At 42.2% G+C, this 21,077-nt stretch overlaps 1 protein-coding gene across 6 annotated transcripts in view; it reads left to right on the top strand.

The window, feature by feature from the left end:
• SLC37A1 (solute carrier family 37 member 1) overlaps nucleotides 1–16,468 on the top strand; it is a 35,503-nt gene extending 19,035 nt beyond the window's left edge. For 5 of the 6 annotated variants that reach the window (XM_085586680.1, XM_085586666.1, XM_077781692.2 and 2 more), the window contains 11 exons: nucleotides 460–543; nucleotides 4,316–4,447; nucleotides 6,000–6,090; nucleotides 6,984–7,046; nucleotides 7,889–7,974; nucleotides 8,596–8,644; nucleotides 9,463–9,536; nucleotides 10,327–10,405; nucleotides 11,371–11,468; nucleotides 13,247–13,299; nucleotides 13,939–16,468. In XM_085586680.1, the coding sequence (XP_085442806.1) occupies nucleotides 460–543; nucleotides 4,316–4,447; nucleotides 6,000–6,090; nucleotides 6,984–7,046; nucleotides 7,889–7,974; nucleotides 8,596–8,644; nucleotides 9,463–9,536; nucleotides 10,327–10,405; nucleotides 11,371–11,468; nucleotides 13,247–13,299; nucleotides 13,939–13,954 (825 nt within the window). In that variant the 3' untranslated portion in view covers nucleotides 13,955–16,468. The remainder of the gene's footprint in view (nucleotides 1–459; nucleotides 544–4,315; nucleotides 4,448–5,999; nucleotides 6,091–6,983; nucleotides 7,047–7,888; nucleotides 7,975–8,595; nucleotides 8,645–9,462; nucleotides 9,537–10,326; nucleotides 10,406–11,370; nucleotides 11,469–13,246; nucleotides 13,300–13,938) is intronic. The other variant, XM_085586695.1, reaches the window with a different exon arrangement.
• The last annotated feature ends 4,609 nt before the right edge of the window (nucleotides 16,469–21,077 follow it).

The following is a 21,077-nucleotide window of genomic DNA, read 5'->3' as shown; positions in this document are numbered from 1 at the left end:
AGTGTTATAGAATATAAGATAAAGGGATGAACTTTTCTCTTAAAGGGATTAGGAAAGTGAAAAATCAATGTTTTCATGAAACAAACCAACTTCTGTAGTTGTTGCTTAAAAGCAAAAACTGAGTTTGCAATGTCAGTAAGTTGAGTAGAGGAAAAAGCAGCTAAAGATGTTGAGAGGGGCATGACTGTGCTCTGAATTGAGCTTCTTCTGTCTAAAACCAGTGTGAAATAAGCCTTCAGATCAATTTGTGAGTGCATTTTATGTCCATTGCCATAGGTCTGTGTAAGCACTTGAAAAACTCAAACCACACGGTCATCAAACTAAAGATGCTGCAGTTGGGGTCATGTTCATGTTACAATGCACAAAAACTTGTTCCAGAGAGATGATTGACAATAATGTGATCCTTAAAAAAAAAAAAAGGCAAAAATATGAAATATGGCATTTGTTTTCTTTTTTTAGAGTTCTAAAACCTTCCTGAATGGTGCCTCTCGGTGCAGAATCCAGATGCCAACCTTAAATGCTAAGGAAAATGGCAAACCTCAGGTAAAATATAAAATACTGCTCAAAATAGCATGGAAGACTTCTTAAGGCTCACATGAAACATCTGCAGTTTGTAAAGATGATTCCTCTTTTTATGATGCTGAAATCTGCTTCCATCTTCACACACAAATGTAACTTCAGAGGAGGGAACTAAGCCTTAACTGCCATAAATAATGTAAACTAAGCTGTGTGAGATGGCAGTGCTAGCTCAATTTTGTGGGTATTTTGTGATCTTGACACCATTCCATCAAAAATAATGCACTGCAAAATACTTTAAAGGCAGCCCACTTGAAATATTTAAATTATGTATATTGTGACCCGTCCTTACAGTCTCACTTCTCTCCCTTTTCCTTTCAAAAGCTGTCTGTACTTAACAAGATTATATGTGGAGATGGAGATTTCTAAATATACACAATGATTCACAAAAATCTTGCTTAAAACTCATAACCATAAGGGCTGCTATTTCTCACTAGAAAATGAATTCTGGACTTGCCCATTTTGTTGGCAAAATACCATTTTGTCTTGTGATGGACATGAACTGAAAATTCCCATTTGAAATTTCGTGTTTGCACTCAGTACACTTGGCACATTGCATCCTGAGAGGATAACTTTTTTTTTAACTCCTTTCAGACTTTTCCAGGAAAATAGAAACTTCCTGTTCTCTTTATCCTTTGCCTGGTGAATAATAATGAGCATTCACAGGGTGGAATAATCAGTGTTGGTCAAAAAGTTTTGAAATTTTTGTTAAGGAAGCATTTCAATACACCTTAAACCCCCTCTGTACTGAGTTTATTATTTTAGTTTAGAGATGTCAAACAACAATCTCCAGCCCAGAAACCATTTGTCAGTGCTATTTCACAGCCAGTTGGAAAGTAAGAGGAGATGTAAAAATATCAGCAGGTGTTTTTAGACAGGATGGATTTTTGGGAAGAAATTCTTTTAAATGTGTGGAAGAAAGGGTGGTGAGGCACTGGAACGAGTGGCCCAGAGAAGCTGTGGCTGTCCCATCCCTGGAAGTGCCCAAGGCCAGGCTGGATGGGGCTTGGAGCAACCTGGGATTGTGGAAAGGGGTTGGAATTGGATGATCTTCAAGTCTTTTCCAACCTCAACCGATCTGTGGTTCTAAATCATGATGACAGAGCTAAAAAACCACAGAAATCGGCAGAGATTTCCTTTTTATCTCTGCTGCTGCCACCTTGTGAATGGTCTGCCTTGCAAAGGGTGAGGAAAATGTACCCCTGTCCCACTGACTGGTGTCCCTTGGGAGCAGGGCAGAGGGACAGCACAGACAGTGAGCTGGGGGAATTGCTGGCAATCCTGGGAATATCCCCCCTTCTCTCTCCACCCTGCCAGCTAGGGTATGTTTGTAATAGAGAGTCTCAACAAGGCTTAAAAAGAAAAAAAAAAAATCATTAAAACCCCTTCTTTATCACTCTTTGGGGCTTTCTGATTTTCTGCCAGTGACAGAAGAACAAGTTTTTCCTGTCAGAGCCAAGCTGAACATCTTCCCCTGTTGTGGTGCAGTTACTGGGAGCTGATTTTCACAGTCACCTTTTGAGCCTCCACAAACAGCAGATGTTTTGCATTTATGGGTTGGTCTCCAAGCACACTGAAATGGCAGCTTTTACTGGGTTTTCATTGACCTCTGCAATTAAAAAGGAAGCAAATGCTCAGGATCTGCAGTGATTGAAAGCAAAATGTGTTTTTGGCTGCGTGACCTGAATACCTCTGTGCCTTCGTTGCTGCTTATGTTAGGTTGGCCTCTTAAAAATGACACAAAATTGTGGGATAATGAATCTTTCCCCAGAGATCAAGAATGTGCCATATGCCTAATCATGCTCTGAGACAAGCTGGCAAGGCTGTACAAGTAATCTCTGCCAAGCACAAACTGCTGAGTTTATTTATCCTTCAGCTGTATGCAGCATAAAAACCCCCGAAATCATCAACAAAAGTTTCCAGCATGAGTTTATATAAGTTATTTGGACTTTGGTCACCTCTGCTGCAATATTTACCCACTCCTCTAAAACAGATTGAGAGCTTCTTGTCTGAGAAATGAGCGGAATTGCCTCAGACAGTCCTGGCTGGGTTTCCTGTGTCAGGAGATACTCAGACACCATCTAGAATCTAGTGGGGAGCTTCACTGTTAAAACCCTTCTTTTTTCCCCTCTTTTTCTCCTCTCTCTCATATTTTAAAAAAATTAATAACTTACAGTTTGAATTGGTGCTGTTAAAATAGTTCAAGTTTTGAAGTTGCTTCAGTAATTCTGAAGGTAAATGTTTTTTATGCTGATGGAGTGGCTCCTGAGCCATGAGAAAGGTTTGCAGGGCCATGTCAAAGGTCCCTAGATGTATTTTCTGTCTTCTGGTTAATGCTTTATCACCTGAGCCCAGACACTGGACTCCTCTAAGTCCTGCATCCCATCTAACAATCATGCCTAGAATTTTGGATGCTGCATGGCAGCTTCTAAAACTGTGCTGAGTGTCTGGGCTCAGGTGTCCAGATGGTTCCCTGGTGCCCTCTTCTAAATTATGTTATTTAAAAACTGAATTTATTTAGAATCACTGAATGTAAAATAGCAGGATTTAATTTTTCCAGCACTTTTTTTTTTCTTCCCCCATCATCTTAGCAAATATTAATCCAAGTTTTCATCTTTGCAATAAGCAGTGGAAATGGAACAGCCTGCTGTTATATCCTTTCTAGCCTACAGTCAGATATATATTTGAAGCTTAATTCTTCATTGAGGCTTTGTTCAGATGCTGAAGAATTAGGAGAAGGAAGACAGTGTGTGGAATACATAAATAGGAGAAGTGCACAGCTTGGTAAAGCCTCTCAGCAAGCAAGCAGCTGAAAGGGAGGATAGCTGCATCTCATCCTTTTTCCAAGTTGGAAAAGAATTACTGGGGTCTATTTATACCTGATTTTTTTTTTCTGTGTACAGCTGTAAGATGTAAATTTCCATTCTATTCTGAGAGTTCACTTCAGTCTGGTAGAGGATTAAAAATAACATAAACCCTCCTAGTTACACTGGGATGGCTTGTTCTTGTTCACTGGTAGCTTGCTCCACAAGTATTCTTAGCAGCCAGTGGAATTCTTGGGATAAAATCCTTCCTAGTACTAGAAAAGAACTTGGAATTCACAACTTGGGCAATGCTGGTGAACTCCAGGCTTTTATAATTTGAGGATTGCAGTGCTCAAATGGAACAGATTTGAAAAAAAAAAATAAGTGAATGCTTAACATAAAGCACTTGCTGTCCATAATTCATGTGGAAAGATGGCCTGTATTTAGATCAGTCCATAAGATGATGTTAGAGAACCTGAAAAACTGGCTTAGTATTTGTACAGAAAGAAAATAATACATGATTTTATACAGAAATGTATCCTTGTAGAAATTTCTTGTACACAATGTTGTAGGACTCAGCTTTAATTAGACCACATTTATGTGGTGGGGTGAAAGAAGATTGGAAACTGTTTTATTCCATTGAGCGTACTCTTAATATGTGGGGGTTTTGCAACTTGAAATTGTTCTTCAATAGAACAGAAACTTGGCTGTATTATGGACTGTATGCACAAAGACAGATACCACCTGATATCCTGAATATAGTCTCTGCTCTCTCTGTATGCTCTGGCTGTCCACACCAAGACATTTTTAAAAGCTCTAACTTTCTGTGACAAATTAGGCATTTGTTTTTAAAATTATTTTGGAGCTGTTTGATTTCTTGATATGTACTTTGTTTCTTTGTTCTTTCTTTTCCCTGTTGCTGGGGCACATTGCAGGATGCAGAGATGCAGCATTTACTCACTGACAGTGAGAACTGCAGCATGTCACTGAGCTCCAGCACTGTGGCCACTGGGGAAGGCAGGCATGGGACATCAGCCATCAGCTTCCTTGGGGCCCTGAGGATTCCTGTGAGTGCCTGTGCTGCTCCTCTTCAGAATGAAGTTTTGCCTCAGAATTCATATTTCCATGAAGTTGTAGGTGCAGCAGTAGTGGGTGTTAACTTTGCATCACAGGTCTTAACATGCAGGGGACTTTGGGCTTGATTAATTTGGAGGAAAGGAGGCTGAGAGGGGACCTCACTGCTCCATGCAGCTTCCTCTCTGATAATGTTCAAGAGGCATTTGGATAATGGCTTTATCAGCATGCTTCAACTTGTGTCAGCCCTGAAGGGCTCTGGCAGTGGGACAGGGTGGTTGCTGTATGTTCTTCTGACTGAAACAGTTTATTCTGTCCTAAAGTCTGTTCTAAATGTTGACTGAACCTAATGACACATAGTTGTTAAGGGTGGAAAACCAAACTGACTTCATAAGCACTTCTGTGTGTCAGAAATTCCTGCTGTGGCTCCCCTTTTTACACTCCTCAGCATTGTTTTAAAAAGCTTTAATCTTAAAATCTCTTGTCTGAGAAGTTTCAGGCAGCCCAAACATTTGGACTGCTGGTAAAAAAAAAAAAAAGGAAGTTTCCTCAAGGTCAGAACCTGTCATTTTTGATTTTCCTCTCAACCTGAAGGCTGAAAGCAGAAGTAGGATTATTTGCAGATTGATTTGGACCATGTGTAGAGTAAAAAAACTTCCTGCACCCAACCACTGTATTCCTGCATCTTCTCATCATGTTCAGTTTGGTCCTCTACTGCTTTTGCTGTAGGAAAGTGAAGTAGTGGGTGAAAAATTGCTGCTGCTGCCACCTGGGATCTCTGAAACCCTGTGGGATTTATTCTCCCTGTTGTTGGGAAGGGTCACAGCTGCATGTGGAGTGTGTGTGCTGTTCCTCAGGGTAACTGCAGCCCTCCACAGCACGGATTTAAGAAATCTGTTTTCAAACAAGAAGTTATCAGATGGTGAAGAGAATGAAGATGGGCTAATCTGGCAGTTGCAGCTCTGTGCAGTAAATGCACTTTTATGTGCTCAGCAGGAAGGAGGGTGGAGCAAGCTGGAGCTTTAAAGAGGTCATTGCTCAGTCTGTGATGTGCTCTTAGCACATTCTGATCTGAACTGTATCAGACTGGTTTACTGGCTTTTTTTGGAGCTGAACTATAAGGGAAGAATCTTGAACCCATCTGAAGGAAGGACATAAAGAGCACAAAAAGATGCCAGTTTCTCTGAAACACGCTCCAAACCTCTTATAATGCTATATAACAACTTTATTTAAGGGAAATAAGTGATGCAGGTGTTCCCAAACAGTGTCAAATCTTTCACATTCATTTCTGTGTCTTCTGCTCAGGTTATTCAGTACCATTTTAGTGTTCTCTCTTCAGGCAGTTCAGTACAATTGAAAGGAAGCATGTAAGTAAAATACCACAGTCTGCTCAGAGTGCAAGCTTTGTGCTCTTAGGGGAAAAATGCTTCCTGGGAATTCATGAGAGAAAAAGAAAAGCCTAAATGCTTCCTTGAAACCATTTTCATCATGGTCTGTGAAAACAAATAGCTGTGTTACTAACTCCCTTTTTTATTGTTCTCTCAGGGAGTTGTGGAGTTCTCCCTTTGCCTCCTGTTTGCAAAGCTGGTGAGCTACACTTTCCTCTTCTGGCTTCCCCTCTACATCACTAATGTAGGTGAGTATTACAGGAAAGGGGTACAGAATTGTGGCTGCAGAGTCCCTGCAAATATGAGCTTGGAATAAATAAGAAAATAAACATTACTGCTTCTGAAAGAGGCTTTTTCTGCTGCAGTAGCAGGGGAATTGTAAGTCACCAAGCAGGTTTATGAATCCAGTGTTATGAGAGGGCATTTTCAAAACAAACAGAAGTGTCTGGCTTATCTTCAGCAATTCCAGGCATAAATGCTGTCTCTTTGGCTCTTGCAAACAAATCAAAAAGTTTTACTTTCTAACAATATTTTTCAAGATTGAAGTGTCCTATCAAAACATATACAAAATAATGTAAATGAGTTTATCTGTTCAGTACTGATGTTTTGACTTTAGAGTGCAAGATTGAACAACTTTTTAGCAAGGTCTGTTGTGACAGGAGGAGGGGTAATGATTTTAGAGTAAAAGAGGGTAGATTTAGATTAGATATAAAAGGGAAATCTTTTGCAATGAGGGTGGTGAGATGCTACAAGAGGTTGCCCATGGAACCTGTGGATGCCCCATCCCTGGGAGTGTTCAAGCTCAGGCTGGATGGAGCTCTGAGCAACCTGATCTCATTGCAGATGTCCCTGCTCACGGCACAGGGGCTGGGCTAGATGAACTTTGAAGATCCCTTCCAACCCAGACTATTCTGTAATTCTGTGATTATAAAGGTGGTAAAATGTCTCTTCCAGTGAGAGTAATTGCATTCTGTATTGCTGAACACCTACTTTTTGTTCTTACTTCTTTTATCACATTATTGTGGATTATCTGAATAAAGAATTCTGCTGTAAGATGCCTTTGCCCTGGCATTTCAAAACTGCTGAGATTTCCATGTTTTATAGTCCAGAAATGAGACAACTGTTTTGCTTCTCTCACCAGAGCATCTTGATGCCAAAAGAGCTGGGGACCTTTCTACGTTGTTTGATGTGGGTGGGATCTTTGGTAAGTTTTAATGTTATTTCACTCCTGATCACACCAGTTCAGGAAAGGCTCTGGTATACACAGCTTACATATTTTATAGTTCATATTCATTATTTCTACTGAAGAAGAGTAGCAGTAAAGGTACTGAACTGAGTTGAAATATGAAAATCTAGTAAAATACTTTCACAGCCAGTGCTGCTGTCCAGTACAGATCAGAATAGACAAATGATGGAATCTTTTATCTCCATCAGCTCTGGCCCGTGAGTCTTGGTCACCACCCATCAAAATACTTTTTTTTGTCAGTCTAACTTAGAGAACTGTCTGTGTTTGTTCAGGGGTGTGGATTTCCTGGGATCAAAGGTTAATGGCCACAGGCGTTTTGGTTTGTTTTTTTCTTGATGCCTTCTATAACTGTATGTGATAAAACTGGGAGTTCATAATAATAAGGACTAGGCTATTCCTTTATAATTTTCAGGGTGACCACTGAATAAATTTTCATGCCAGTGCAGCCAGTCTAGTTCGTTTCCCTGGTTGCAGTGGGACATGGACGGAGAACCAAGTTTTCTATTGAATGTGAGGAATTAAGAGACCAGTGAGTGGATACCAGAGCTCCAGCAGTAGGGCCATGTGGCACCTGGTAAAAGGCTTTTTGCCTTGGATATTTGAAATAAATAATGAGGAAGAACACGTCTGCTTTTGTTGTCTTCAGGTCAAAACTGGTTGGGTTCACGAGGATGTCTGTGTGAATTGTGTAACTATGCAGTAAACTCCATTTGGTTCAGTTGCATTAAATTAAATGCGGTGTGTGTTTTGTGCAAAACACACACTGAATATTTTCCTCACACCTCTGTGTGTTCTTTCAGGTGGGATCTTAGCAGGTCTGATTTCAGACAGGCTGGAGAAGAGGGCATCAACCTGCGGGATGATGTTGCTGCTTGCAGCACCCACAGTAAGAGCCTGCCCCTCTCCCACAGCTGGGACACCATTCCCTGGACACTTCTGCAGGCAGCAGCTCCCAGCCTGCATGTGAAGAGCCCAGGCCAGGTTAAAAATTGGCATGAAAAGTTGAGCAAGTATAGATACTGGGGCTAAACAAGCTAACAAGCTTGCTTAATAAACAAGTCTAATAAATTTTTTGTTACAGAATATATGGAAAGTTTCACTCTCTTGTAAAAGTTGATGTTCAGCTGTTAGTCAGAATTTTAGCTGCTCAAAGGCTGAAGTTTCTAACTGTTGGATGACCAGCAGATGGACATGAGAGAGACATTTTTATTTGATTTTTTTCATCAGTTGTATTCTGTGCTGTGTTGAAGCTGCAGTTGCAGAGTTTAAAATTGAGTGGTCCCATAACACAGCCCTTCTGGAAGGACATGGAGGAATGGGATCCTACTCCTTATCTCCCTTCTGTGTCCAATCAAAGTCATTCTACTGTGGCCTGAAAGGGTTTAGTAAAACCTGGAACTTTCATGCAATTCCAGCTAAGATATCTTGTAGTTAACATGGGGCAAATGGGGAACCCAGGATTAATCCATATGTTGGTATTCTGAGTGTTTATTTATTCTCTTTACAGCTATACATGTTCTCTGCAGTCAGTAAAATGGGCCTTGAGGCTACTGTAGGTGAGTATTTTTAAATTATTCTGCCTAGCTTTCCATGAACTTTGCATTTATGATCTTCAATGCTCTTTCCTTTTTTTCCTTTGTTTTCTATTTTATCTTTTCCTTAGAGGAGAAAGTATGGAAGGAAATTCTTTAAATTTGGTCTTTCAGGCTTTTTACAGGTTGAAGTGGAAAGGCAGGGGATGAGTAAGGGGTGGCAAGAGAGCAGATCTAATTAATAGCATTAGTCTTCCTGGAGCTTGTTGTGTCAGCACAGGCTTTTTTATATCCTTTGTGCCAAATGTCAGACATATTTAAATATTGCCTGTAGTCCTTTCGACAGCAGCATTAACTTTACTTGAATAGGCAGAATTCACCTGTGGCTTTCTGTGTGTGACCTCAAACCAGAAATGAAGTAGGAGTGCTGGCAGTGGTGTCTCACCTGCCTGGAGGCCTCCTTCACTTTTATCATCCCCTGCTGCTGTACAAGGAGAGAAGGGACTTGTGGGTCTATCTTCTGAGCAACCCCTGCACTCATGGTCAGTTTGGTCAAAGATTCCCTTTTCTGAGACCTCCCAGGATCAGTAAAGACCCTGGGAAGAGCTTTTTGTCTCAGCCCCATCTTCTGGTATGTTTGAGAATTCACATCATGGAGTGAGCATCAAAAAGAGAGAGGAATGGATGTTGGTTTTCTTCCTTCCCCAACTCTGTATTGAGTTCAGGGGAGCCAAGGAAGGATTAAACCACTTGGGAGCCATGGGCTGTGATGTCTCCTGTCATTATGGTAAACAGTTTCTCATGCAACTTACTTTTTCCTTTTTTATTTTAACTTGGAACAGTGATGCTGCTTATCAGTGGAGCCCTGGTGAATGGCCCTTATGCCCTGATCACCACTGCTGTCTCTGCTGACTTGGTGAGTTTGGCTTTCCCTGTGACATTTGGCCTCCAGAGAGAGGCCTTTGACTTCTGCTGGGTCACCAGGGAAGGGGCTGCCTTGTCCCAGAGCAGAACAAGCAGGAAAAAGGCAATGCTGAACTCAGCCACTGAGATTTGTTTTAGAATTTGTGTTTTAGTGTGAGTGACTGCCATGCTTGTGAGAGGCATCTAAATTATTCTTGACCACTCACAAGACTGGGTGACAGCCCAGATTGAATCTGAAGGTTGCATGCAAAGCCAGGCCTCTGTACAAGTGCCTTGTCCCCTTTTATATTTTGCATTTTTAAATGATTGGAGAAGCTGTACCTATGTGAGACATGAGCTGGTGATTTAATTCCCATCAGAAAGTTATATCTGGCACAGACTTTAGCACAAGTGAAAATAAAAAGTCCAGGTACTTAAGCTGCCAGCAGTTCCAGCAGGATCAGGCCAGCCAAGTCACAAATGCCTTGTGAAAGATCAACATTGCTCAGCATGGAGACTTCAGAAGGACAAAGGAGCAGGGTAGAAATCTCCAAACATTCTCTGGAGCCCTGTCCTTGGCCTGGAGATGTTGGCAAGACCGAAGTGACCACCAGGCAATGCCCATTTCATCCTTGGCATTTCATCCTTGGCATTTCATCCTTGGCAAGGTGCTTGAGGCATCTCCCCAGCACAGATCCCATGTGGAGAGGTGGGAGATGGAGGGTGCCATCAGATGGAGGGTGCCATCAGGACTCCTTCAGAGCTCAGCCCAGACTGGCTCTGAGTTATCTCTGTCCCTCCAGGGTACCCATAAAAGCCTCAAAGGGAACGCCAGGGCCTTGTCCACAGTGACAGCGATCATCGACGGCACGGGATCTGTGGGTAAGCCAAGGCACCTGCCCCAGCTTTAACAGGTTAAAACAAAGCATTTTCCAAAAAATGGGCTCTTCAGGTCACATTTTACCAGGACTTGGAACAGTTTTGGAAATGGGGAATAGCCCAAACGTCACCTGAAACCTCCAGTGGTTCCACCCCTGAGGGTGGGAGGAAGGGGCGGGGGATCACTGTGATGCCTTATGCTTTAACTTTCATATTTTCCAGATTCTCTACTGCATTAGTATAGAGCTCTGAACTTCCTATAAAGTGTTAGCAAATTCTCCTCACCGTTTATTTACACAAAACAATCCTTTTCCATCCCAAGAACCTTTGCAGCTTCAGGCCCAAAAATTGGAAACAGCAGCAAATTGAGGAGAGCAAACTGGGAGGATGGGACCTCATAACCTGAAGCTGTAATTGGACAATTAACCCCAATATGGAAATGGATCAAAACTTTTACAGAAGTGTGAAAACTTGTGACCATCTTGGGTGTAGCTCTTGTACTGCCCAAGGTGTATCCTTTGAAAGCCTTTTTAATAAATCCCTAATTTATTCCTTTAATGCTGTCCAGCCTCTGTTCCAGGCAACCTCTCTAGGAATCAACTAATACTGGGCACAGACAGCAAGAGGAGATGGCACTGGGATATCCTGGGCTCAGGAATATTTTATTTATGGCCTCCATGTAGAAGGGATAAAGGAGTAAAATTCATCTTAATGCAGGATGAGCATTTTGTTGAGCCAAAGGCAGATGTTTGTCACACATCTAAGTCTTCCAGTTTCCCATGTGTACCAGTAATGTTTTGCACTTACTGGGACTTTTTAATCCATCAGGTAATACTGAGTTAACTAGGTGGAAAAATGGGTATTCTAATTCAGAATAATTACATTTCAGTACAGTGAATCTTACATTGCACAGTTCTCACAGTATGTAATATAAAATACCAAAATATAATGCCAGTATTATGTTTTAGGTGCAGCTTTGGGGCCTCTCCTGGCTGGCCTTATTTCCCCTTCTGGTTGGAACAATGTGTTTTACATGCTCATGGTGGCAGATGCATGTGCCTTGCTAGTAAGTCTAAAAGTTTAGATTATGTGTATTTCCTCTGTGCTAAACTATCCCAAAGTGCAAATTGTCCTTTTGCCATTTCAATATTCTATGTTGTATTGGACTTCCAGTGGTGTAGGAGATTTTCAGTCTAACAGCAAATGTGCTTGTTTTGAAATTCTCATCTAATTTTAATCAAAAGTGCAGATCAGTTCTGATGAGCTTCAATTCCTGAGCAAATACCCAGCTGTTGATTGCTGGCTGAGCAGCTTAGAGCAGGCATAATTGCAAGTAAACCTTCACATTTAGACCTAGAAATTGCCTCACAGTCCACTCACAGAAGAATCACTTCTGTTTCCTTTAAAGCCAGTTTGTCAAAGCCATAACAAAAGTTTTCCTGCATTGCTGTATCACCAAAATCACCCTGATAATGAAGCTGTTAAAAGTTAATACATCACATTTTCCAGATGGGCCTTGAAACAGCTGTACTGAGTTAGATGAAGAACTGGCAATAGGAGCAGATGTTTGGGGAAAGAGCACACAGGTGGTGGCTTGGTCCAAAGCTCTGGGCTCCCACAGAGGAGCTGAGAGTGTCAGACCATTCCCTTCCTGACACTAGAAAATCAGAAAGCCCTTGAGTTACAACTGGGCCTTTTTTTTTTTTTTTTCCTAAATTCAATTTAAACACCAACTTTAAAAGTAATTTTTTCACGTTTAGGAGTAATTCTCTGGAAATTAAATAAATTAGGTAAGTTAATAGCTGAAGTGTGTTGCTGCTGGTAGTCAGCAGCTTGTTTCAATATTTGGTGTTTCATGCTGCAGAGTGAGGTTGTCATATTTTTCCTAGATAAAGTTCTCATTGTTTTTCTCTTACAGTTATTGATTAAAATGGAAAAAAAAAAACCAACACATTTCTTTGAGGAATTAATTAAAACACCTCTGCAAAGCTCTGGTTTTGAGAGGTTTGACTCTGCAGTTGCAATAAATCCCCTTTTGCATAATTGTTCTGTTTTTCCTGGTTTTTGCAGTGCAGCATATGTATACCTGGGTTCAAATGTTATTTCTCCAAGGATACCTGGAGGGGGCTTTATCCTCTTATGTGGCATTCAGTTCTGTCATTCTTGGCTGCTTCTGAAAATCTTTAACTCCTCAAAACATTCATACTTTGCAGCAGTGAGCAAACTTATATTTATAATGGTGAGATTCTGAGGACAGCATAACCTGAAATGGTGAGGAACCCCGAAAGCTCCAATTGTGTCTTTAATGTACATGAGAACCATCAAATTGTATCTGTAAAATCACCTTCCTGCTGCTATCTCAATAACCCTTTTAAAGTGCACTTGAAATCCCTGATGCTGCACAGACAAGCAGATGTGACTGTCTGTACTCACCTTGACTAATTGTGGGATTAAAGCTTTTCACACACAATTGTTTTTGTAAATAGCAGCTAAAATACTTCCACTCTCCAAAATTTCTTTCTGACACGTTTTCTTGAAGCCTCGGGGTCCCTCTGCTGGTTTCTTTACACATTTGCTGGTAAAGTAAAACCAGAAAACCCTTGTGGTTTTTAGGAAGAAATTGATCTCTCAGATGCAAAAAGGAAATTATTTTCCTCTTGTCTGCTTATTGTGAAAGCTCCTCTGCCAAACATTACTGAGCATCTGTAAATCTTATTTTTTTTTAAACAAGTTCAGCATTACAGGGTAATGTTTCAAATGAGAAACTCTCCAAATAACAATGAATAATTCTGCTCCTTGTTTATCTGGATGATACTAAAGGAGATTTTGTGATTGTTTTTGCAGCTCTTACTCCGTCTTATCCAGAAGGAACTTCAGTGTCATGCAGATCACACCCTGTAAGTGGTTTCTGTAGCTGCTGCTCTTTAATAACACCTTGAAAACACATTTCTAAGCCTTCCATATATAGCCATAAATGATCATTAAGGGTGGAAAAGACCTCCAAGATCAATTCCAACCTTTGTCCCATAACACCTAAATGTAGACTGGACATGTTAAGGTTTATGTAGATCTATTTCTGTCTGGTTTAATTCTGCTTTAAAAGAGTAACCTCAGTTTGATGTTTTCAAACCATGGAGGTTTTCCTTTAGAACATCTTTAAAAAAATATCTGAAAACACACCTCTCTCACAGTCTCTTGTTTGTGGGGTTTCTCTTCCCAAATATTTAATCCTCCATGGGTTTCATTGTACAAGTGAGGAATTGCCTGCCCTGTGTTTAATAATAGTTTAAAATGTAACTTTTTCCAAAAGTTGTCCTTAATGAAAAGGGTGACTCTGAATTTACAGTATTTCGAATTGAGAAAAACAAATCCACTGAATCCATACACAAAATCTAAATTGAGCCACTTGATTGTAGAATTTTGGAGAAGTAAAATGGAGAGGATAGAAAAATGCACAGCAGGGGCTGGATGCTGCCTTTTGGTGTCTGTTCTGCCCCACACCTCAGCCTTTCCTGCCTGGTTCTTTTCTTCCCCAGGTTCAAAGAGCACTGAGCTACCAGAGCTGGGATGAGGAGTGTGCCAGTGGATGGAGCTGCTCCCTGAAAACTCCACGGGACACCTTATTCTGTATTTAAAGAGTCTCTGTGTGGTGAAGAGCCTTGCAGGTTTGCTGGGAGCAGACTGAGACATGGTGAATCCCTGAAGCTCTGATTTTTGCACATGAATAAGTACCTCAGGATGGCCACTGTTCATCAGAGAAGGGATGGGGACTTGGGGAAGGTTTCAGCAGCACGCCTCAACTGAGCCAAAGAGGAATACCAAGTGCCTTTTTTATTTCTTTTGATAGGTTGTTTTTAATTGAAACCATGAACTGTGTATTTGCCAACAATCAAGGCAAAGCTAGAGCAGGAGGAAGTTGAAATTTTAACAGTCTGTGTGTGACTGTCCCAGGGTCAGTGAGCAATGTGTCTCTTATGTCATCTTGTGTACACTGAGAGCATCACTTTATAGAGGACAATATCAGCTGGTTACTAAGATGTGCTGCTATTAGGATTTGAAGCTGCTCAGACAATAATCACCTGGCTGTATTATTAGTTTTTAGCTACAGTGCTACTTCACAAGGACAGCAGCCAGCTTTTGGTAGGTTATAAAATGGAATTTACTCTTGCTGTGTACTGCAGTTAGCAGTTTTCACAGATCCTCTGGATGGATGTTAGTCCTCCATTAGGATTATGCAAAACAAAAAGGAGTCCTAAGCAACAAAAAGCAGTTTATGAGTCAGAATTTCCAGTGGGGGCTCTAATTATTTTTCAAGGCATTATAAACTGGTTGTGCAAACATCATGGAATTGTGCTGCTCTGCTGGGCTGGGCTGACATGAAGGTATTTTTTGGAGTGGCAGAGAGCTGTGAGCTGTCCTGTGTTCAGCAGCAGGGGAGCTGCTTTGGTGCCCACTGGCACAGGGGTCTGTGTTGGGTTCCAGTGTTGCTGTGGGCATGTGGAAGTCATTGTCAGATCTGGGCCTTCATATCCAGGAATCTCTCTCCAGTGGCTCTGGGTTTCAGATTTGGAGCCAGAATATCAAAGAAAAATTACCTGTGTGGGTGGTAGTTTGTAAGAGAACATTTGGGTACCTAGTGCTACCCAGAAAATAGATGGTTTAATGTCTTCAGAACATATCATTTCTTTGTACTGCTGTCTCCTTTGCAAACAGAATGTTTCTGTGATTTTTTTTTTCAAGATCTACAAAGTGAAAATAAATCTTTTTTTGTATGGGGTGTTTATACTTAGATCACAAAGATTAGGTAATTTAAACTGTGTGTTATCTGTATTTATTAAAGCTCTAGGCCTTTGTCTTGCTCTATGCTCTTAAGTTTTGTGAGACAGTGCAAGAGTCTTTACACTTGATTAGCAAAACACTTTAAAAGCCCTGCAAAATATTCAGGAATGTCCCATCAGCTGCTGCTAACACTGAATTTCCAGGGCTGTTTTATACCTCCTCAGTCTTTGAGTTGCTTCACTGGTTTGATCCAGCATGTGCTTCATGCTTGACCTGAGCAGGGTCAGAATGGGCTCGTTTTTAGCTGCTTTGTTGAGCAGAGGTGCAGGGATGACCCCACAGGGACTTAGGGAAGGTGCCAAGTCCTTGCAGGGAGCTCTAGGAGGGTCCTGTGCCTGCCCTTACCTGGATGGAAGGTTGACCTCACACATTTTGAGTAAACCAGGGGAGATTCTCAACAGCTGAACTCAAAATTATCTGTGCTTGGGCTGTGGTTAAATGTGACAGAATTATGCAGCAATGTTACTTGAAAGGACTTCTATCCTCCTGGAGTGGGAAACTGCTCCTGGAATGCCAAACTGCTTCTCTCTCAACCAGGCTGAACCTGGGGCACTGCTGAAACAGCCCCTGATGGGGCAAAAATAACATTGCAACCCCAAAACAGCTGTCCTGGCACAACTCCAGTGCCTGCATGGGGAGGGAGAGATGGATGGAGGACCACTTCAGCTGGGGATTCCAGTCCCCTTCCCCAAAAACACATGTAGAGCTTTATACTAGTTTGCTGAAACAGTTCAAACTCTGCTGTGCTCAGATTTTGAGAAGCTGTGCCCTGTGGGCTGAAGTCTGATGTTAAAAAGCTTTGGATTGTATTTCTGAAGATATTTAAGTGTGTTTTGGGTTTTACTTGTTGGGGCTGCTGTTATTTATTTATTTATTTGAATGGCTTTTGCACTGCAGTGACTTGGGAACGGGGTAATGACAGATTACATTTCAGTTCCTCCAAGCTAGAAATTTATTGGACAAAAAGATTTGTTTTTCTCTTTTAAAAAAACAAAGTCCCCCAAATAGTGAATAAACTGTGTTTTGTTAGTATCAGGTGTTTATAGCTGGAAATGGGCAAGACTGACAAAATTTTGTATGTAAAAATGTGAGTGACCAGTAGGTACAGCCAAATTTAAATGTGACTGTAGGGTTGGTTTTGTTGGTTTTCTTAATGCTGATTATTATGAATCTTATCCATTCACCATCCTGTGTTGATTAAAAATAGATTATCTTCTAAACAGAGAAGTGTTGGGTACTTTATCTTTTACCATCTCCATGAAGAAATGCTCCATTTATTGGTTGGAAGGACAGACATCCCTGCTGGGACATTTGCCTGAGTCAGGGGCTGAGGGGGGCTCCTGTGGTGACTTTTAAGGTGACTTTCTTTGTTGTCTGCTTTGCTTCTCTTCAGTGTATATGGAATTGACATGGAAAAGCTTCATCCTTTCTAGCACTGATCATCTCCAACATTTATTGTCTTGATTCTGTTAAAATGTTTGAGGGGGTTTTTTGTGCCTCTGCCTGACAATGTCCAAACCACAGGTGCACTGGGGAAAAACTGATTGGAAAGGAAAACAACTTCTGGTTACAGAAATTCTGATCAAAATGTGCCCAAGGTGCCTCCTAGGAATAGGCAAATTATAGCTGGGGTGCCTTATGAAAGAAGGGAGACTCAAATTCCAATTTCTGTTCTGCCTGATCCCATCAGGATCCTCTCTTGTGAAAATCTTTCATCAGAGCCCTGGTGTTGCTGGTCACACTGCAGGGGGGGTTTTCTCTGTGTGTAGGAAGGGTTTATAGGGTGGGAAGAAGATAAGTAGCAAGGACAGCAGTGTTATGTTCATAATTTGCTTTGAGACTCCTGTAAATTCTACAGAGCCACTCTGTGCACCAAGACTTAATCCTAGTGTTTTCCTAGTGAGGGAAATTCCTGAAGGGATTCTGCCATTCCTTTAAGGAGATGATTGCATGTGCTTCTGGCATAACACCCTTAGAATAACAGGGAATTTTCCACGTGTGCTGTGCCAGTGTCTGCTGCCTCAGACTCTGGCTGAACTCGTGTTTAGGCTCAGGTTCTTTGGTTGCTGCTGGAAGGTTTCTGCAGCAATTGATGCCTGGGGTGCTTTGTGCTGCTCTGGATTAGGCAGGTGTAAGATGGTGTAAATTAAACCAGAGGGTGTTTAGAGCTGTTGGAGGCTGGTGGATTTCATACAGAATTAATTTGGGGAAGATTGATCACAATTCCATCAAATGACAAGGCCCAGTATCGGCAGTGGTGGCCTTCTCTGGTCTGAACTAAATTAATGGCCTGTGTATTATGTAAATGTTAGATTAGATTGTCAGGGTTTGTCCCAACCTCTTGACAGGATGTTCTGATTGCTGACCTAAGCCCTTTTCACCTTGGAGCAAGGCTGGCTGGGTTTTGTTTTGCTGTCTGCTGAGGCAGCCAGGGGATGGTGGGGACATGTCCTGCTGTCCCAGCCTGCAGGGGATGGTGGGGACATGTCCTGCCCTGCTGTCCCAGCCTGCAGGGACTGCAGACACTCCTGGGGCTTGTGTCTGTTGCTCTGGGGACCTTGAACTGCATTTGCTGCCATGCTGAGTTAAAAATGTGGCTGTCATCCTTGTGGCTGGGAGAGGGAAGGGGAGGGTTTAACTGCTGGTATAACTCAGCCTCATGTCCAGTGACCTGAAATGATGGGTTATGTCTCACTGCCCAAGAGTTTAATAAACTGGGTGGTTATAAAGTGTTGTTTCCTCCTTTGTCTCCCCTCTTTTGGTTATTTTCCAGTTTGGAATAAGGAGATGATTAGTTGATACTTGGGGCATTTTTTTTTTTTTTGTTTTGGTTTGGTTTTTTTTCCCTCTGCAATTTCTTTGTCTACCAGTTCCCCTTTGGCTGCAGTGAAGCACTGACTGCTCTGTAAACTGGGAATATAAGAGCCAAACTTTCTTCAGCATATTTCAGGATCCTGTTCAACTCCTGCCTCGGGAGATCAGCTACAAAAATCTGTGCCAAGTCTCTTGATGCTGTACTTAATATTGAGGATTTTAAGGATGTTTTCTTCACCTCAGGATGATGTTGGGGTAGGGTTTCTCTCCCTCCTTCTCTTACAAAGCAGCTGACAAATACCCACGTTTCCACAATATTCCCTTTGGTCCAGTTGTTTGTTTCAGCAGAGGAGTGCACTAAACCGACTTCACAAGTGCTGCCATGTAGGAATGAACTTCGGAATGCTGTTACAAGGCTGGAGTTATTCTCAGTTTATCTGGTACCTAAACCCTGAACAGGTGGTCTGAATTTCATGGGTCATTCAAAACCAGCAGCTGCCTCCAGCCTTGGGGCCAGAACTGGAAGCAGCAACCTGAGTTTGTATGTTGAAACAAAGTCATCCATAATGTCTGAGCTCTCCCCTCTCCTCGCTGTGATGTGAAGGGTGGTTGGTGTGGGCAGCCCCTCACAGCTGAGTGACACAGGCAAAACCTTTGGAAGGGGTGAGTTCCCTTTGTATCTTCCACCAAGCACGCTGCTGTTATTTCTGCTGTGAGGACAGAGTATTCTATTCGAGTCTGAGTCACCCAGTTCCACCACAGGCCACATGAGGCTTCAGCTTAGTAAGTACAGCAGGTTCTGGATTTTATTCTTAAATTGCTCAGATCCTCTGTTTAGAAGCAGCTGAATGTTGTGTCCTTCTGTGACAGAATCTGCAGGTTTAGTTTTATACTGAGAGGTAACAATGGGATTCCATTTAGCCGTTGCTGTTTAAAGTCTTAATAAATCTTGCTCCCCCTCTCCCTCTAGCTGCAGCTTTTCAGTTACTTGAAAGGAAGACAATATGGTAAAAAAGAACAAAAGAGGTAAAAAAAAAAATCTCAGAAGCATACTCTTTCTTCCAAATTTTGCTCACTTGCTTGGCACCAAGGGAAATCCACTATCACAGCTGGTTTGTGTGTCTGCCTATAAATCTGTGCAGTTGCTGAAAGCAGAGAAAAATAGAAACCTTTGGGTTTCCTTGCTCTGATTTTCACAGTGGCAGTTCTCAAAATAGATGTCCCCAGCCCAGAAAGGCAGAGCCAGGGTGACTGACAAATCTGGGGTGCAGGCAGAGAAGCCCAAGGATGTTTGGTTTAGGACAGATACCCATGTTAGAGCTAAATTAGATAAAATTCCTATACAAATCCCTGTCAGGCATATCATGAAGCTCTAAACTTACCCCAGGTGTCACCAAATAACCTTCTGAGGAGGGTGAAATCCATGACCAGGAAAGCACCTAGAAATTGAGCTAGAATGGATGAAATCCTGTGAACATCTGAAGCAGAACAAACACATGCATTTCTCAGAACAATATTCACTGTCATTTGAAATGAGACCTCCTGGTAGCAAGGTTGCAGGTGATGTAAGCCTTACAGTAACAGGGAAAACAAAGCTCCCCTGTTTGTCTGCTTGAAATCCTCTAATGAAATAATGCATCTGTCAAAGCAGCATCTAAATGTCATTCCTCTGTGTCATCAAAAGGGAAATGTTATTCCAAAATGCAGACTGGTTCCCATACACAGGGTTTTTTTAGGCTTCCCAGACCCATAAATGCAGTCAAAAGGTATGATTAGCAGCTCTGGTACATTCACTTTATGCATGTCTGTAAGCATCAGGAGCTGCTTTCTGCATTGTTTTTGCTGTCTGTTTTTCAAGCAGAACTGGAATTGTCCACTTAAATGGATTCTGCTTGGAACAGCAGCAAAAAACACCCCCATGATAAACTGCCTTGCTGGTCTTATTTTTGAGGGGAAAAAAAAAAGATGTAGTGCTGTGTGCCTTCCGTGCAAGTTTAGTATTCTGTGGCGTGAGTCTGTTTTCAAGCAAGTTTGCCCAAGCAATTACTTTGTGAATTACAGTTTGATTCACCCAGAATCAAATCCTGGGTTGTTTTGGAGCAGTCTTTGCTGGGCTCTGCCTGTGCAGATATCTGAACTGCCTTGCAGCAGCTCTTGCTTGTGCTGGAGGCTGGACTGGGATGCCAAGGGAAGCTTGCTTTCAGAAAATGATTCTGAGTGATGGGTTTTGTGTCCCAGCAGGATTTGATTTGGTTTAAAGCTTTGGAGGGAGAGGCAGAGCTGGTTTGTGAAGCCAGCAGGATCCCAAGGGATCACGGAGTGGATGCACCCAGGGAGCAGCAGGGGCAGCACTGGGGAAAAACTGAATCCCAAGGACAACGAGGAGAGTGTGGAGCTCCTCTTGGGTAATGTTGGGATATCTCCCAACGTCATAATCTTGCTGGAGGTTTGTGTATCCTTGCAGAGGACTCGGTGGGAATTCCTAAAATTAATATTCAGCAATGCTAATGGTGATGTTTGTTGCAAGGCGATGCTGTAACACGCTGGCAATATTTAATTCATGGAGCCACCACCAGTCTCAGAGTGTGTGTGTGTGTGTCTGAGGGGGAAGGAAGCCTGGTCATGGTGCAGGTTATGCCTTCAAGCTTTACAGAGACTCTCCCAGAGCAGCACACAACCCAGGCACTTCACTGAACTGCAGCTCCTCCAAACACACCCCAGCCTCAGTCACTCACCCCAGGAATGTGATGTGCTCGGCTGGGAGAGCAGTGTGGAGAAATAAAACAGACCAAAAGCAGCATTTTAGTAAGAGAAACAAAGTGGTGTGTTGCCTTTGGCTCTCTCCCTAGTGCCAGCATCAGGCACATGCTCCAAAGGAAGCAGGGTTGAGTTCCTCTGCAGGAATCCTGCTTGGCTGCTGAGTGATTGATTCTGCTTCTGGGGCTTTGCTGCTGCCCCTGGGCACAATTCCCTGGGCAGAGGGAGGCAGAGAGCTGGTGCTGCTGCTGGCACAAGGCTGGAT

Source organism: Lonchura striata, chromosome 1, assembly GCF_050655825.1.
Source record: "Lonchura striata isolate lonStrDom1 chromosome 1, ASM5065582v1, whole genome shotgun sequence".
NCBI classification, from domain to species: Eukaryota; Metazoa; Chordata; class Aves; order Passeriformes; family Estrildidae; genus Lonchura; species Lonchura striata.
Note: the sequence above shows the minus strand (reverse complement) of the source record. Positions and strands in the feature narration are given on the sequence as shown.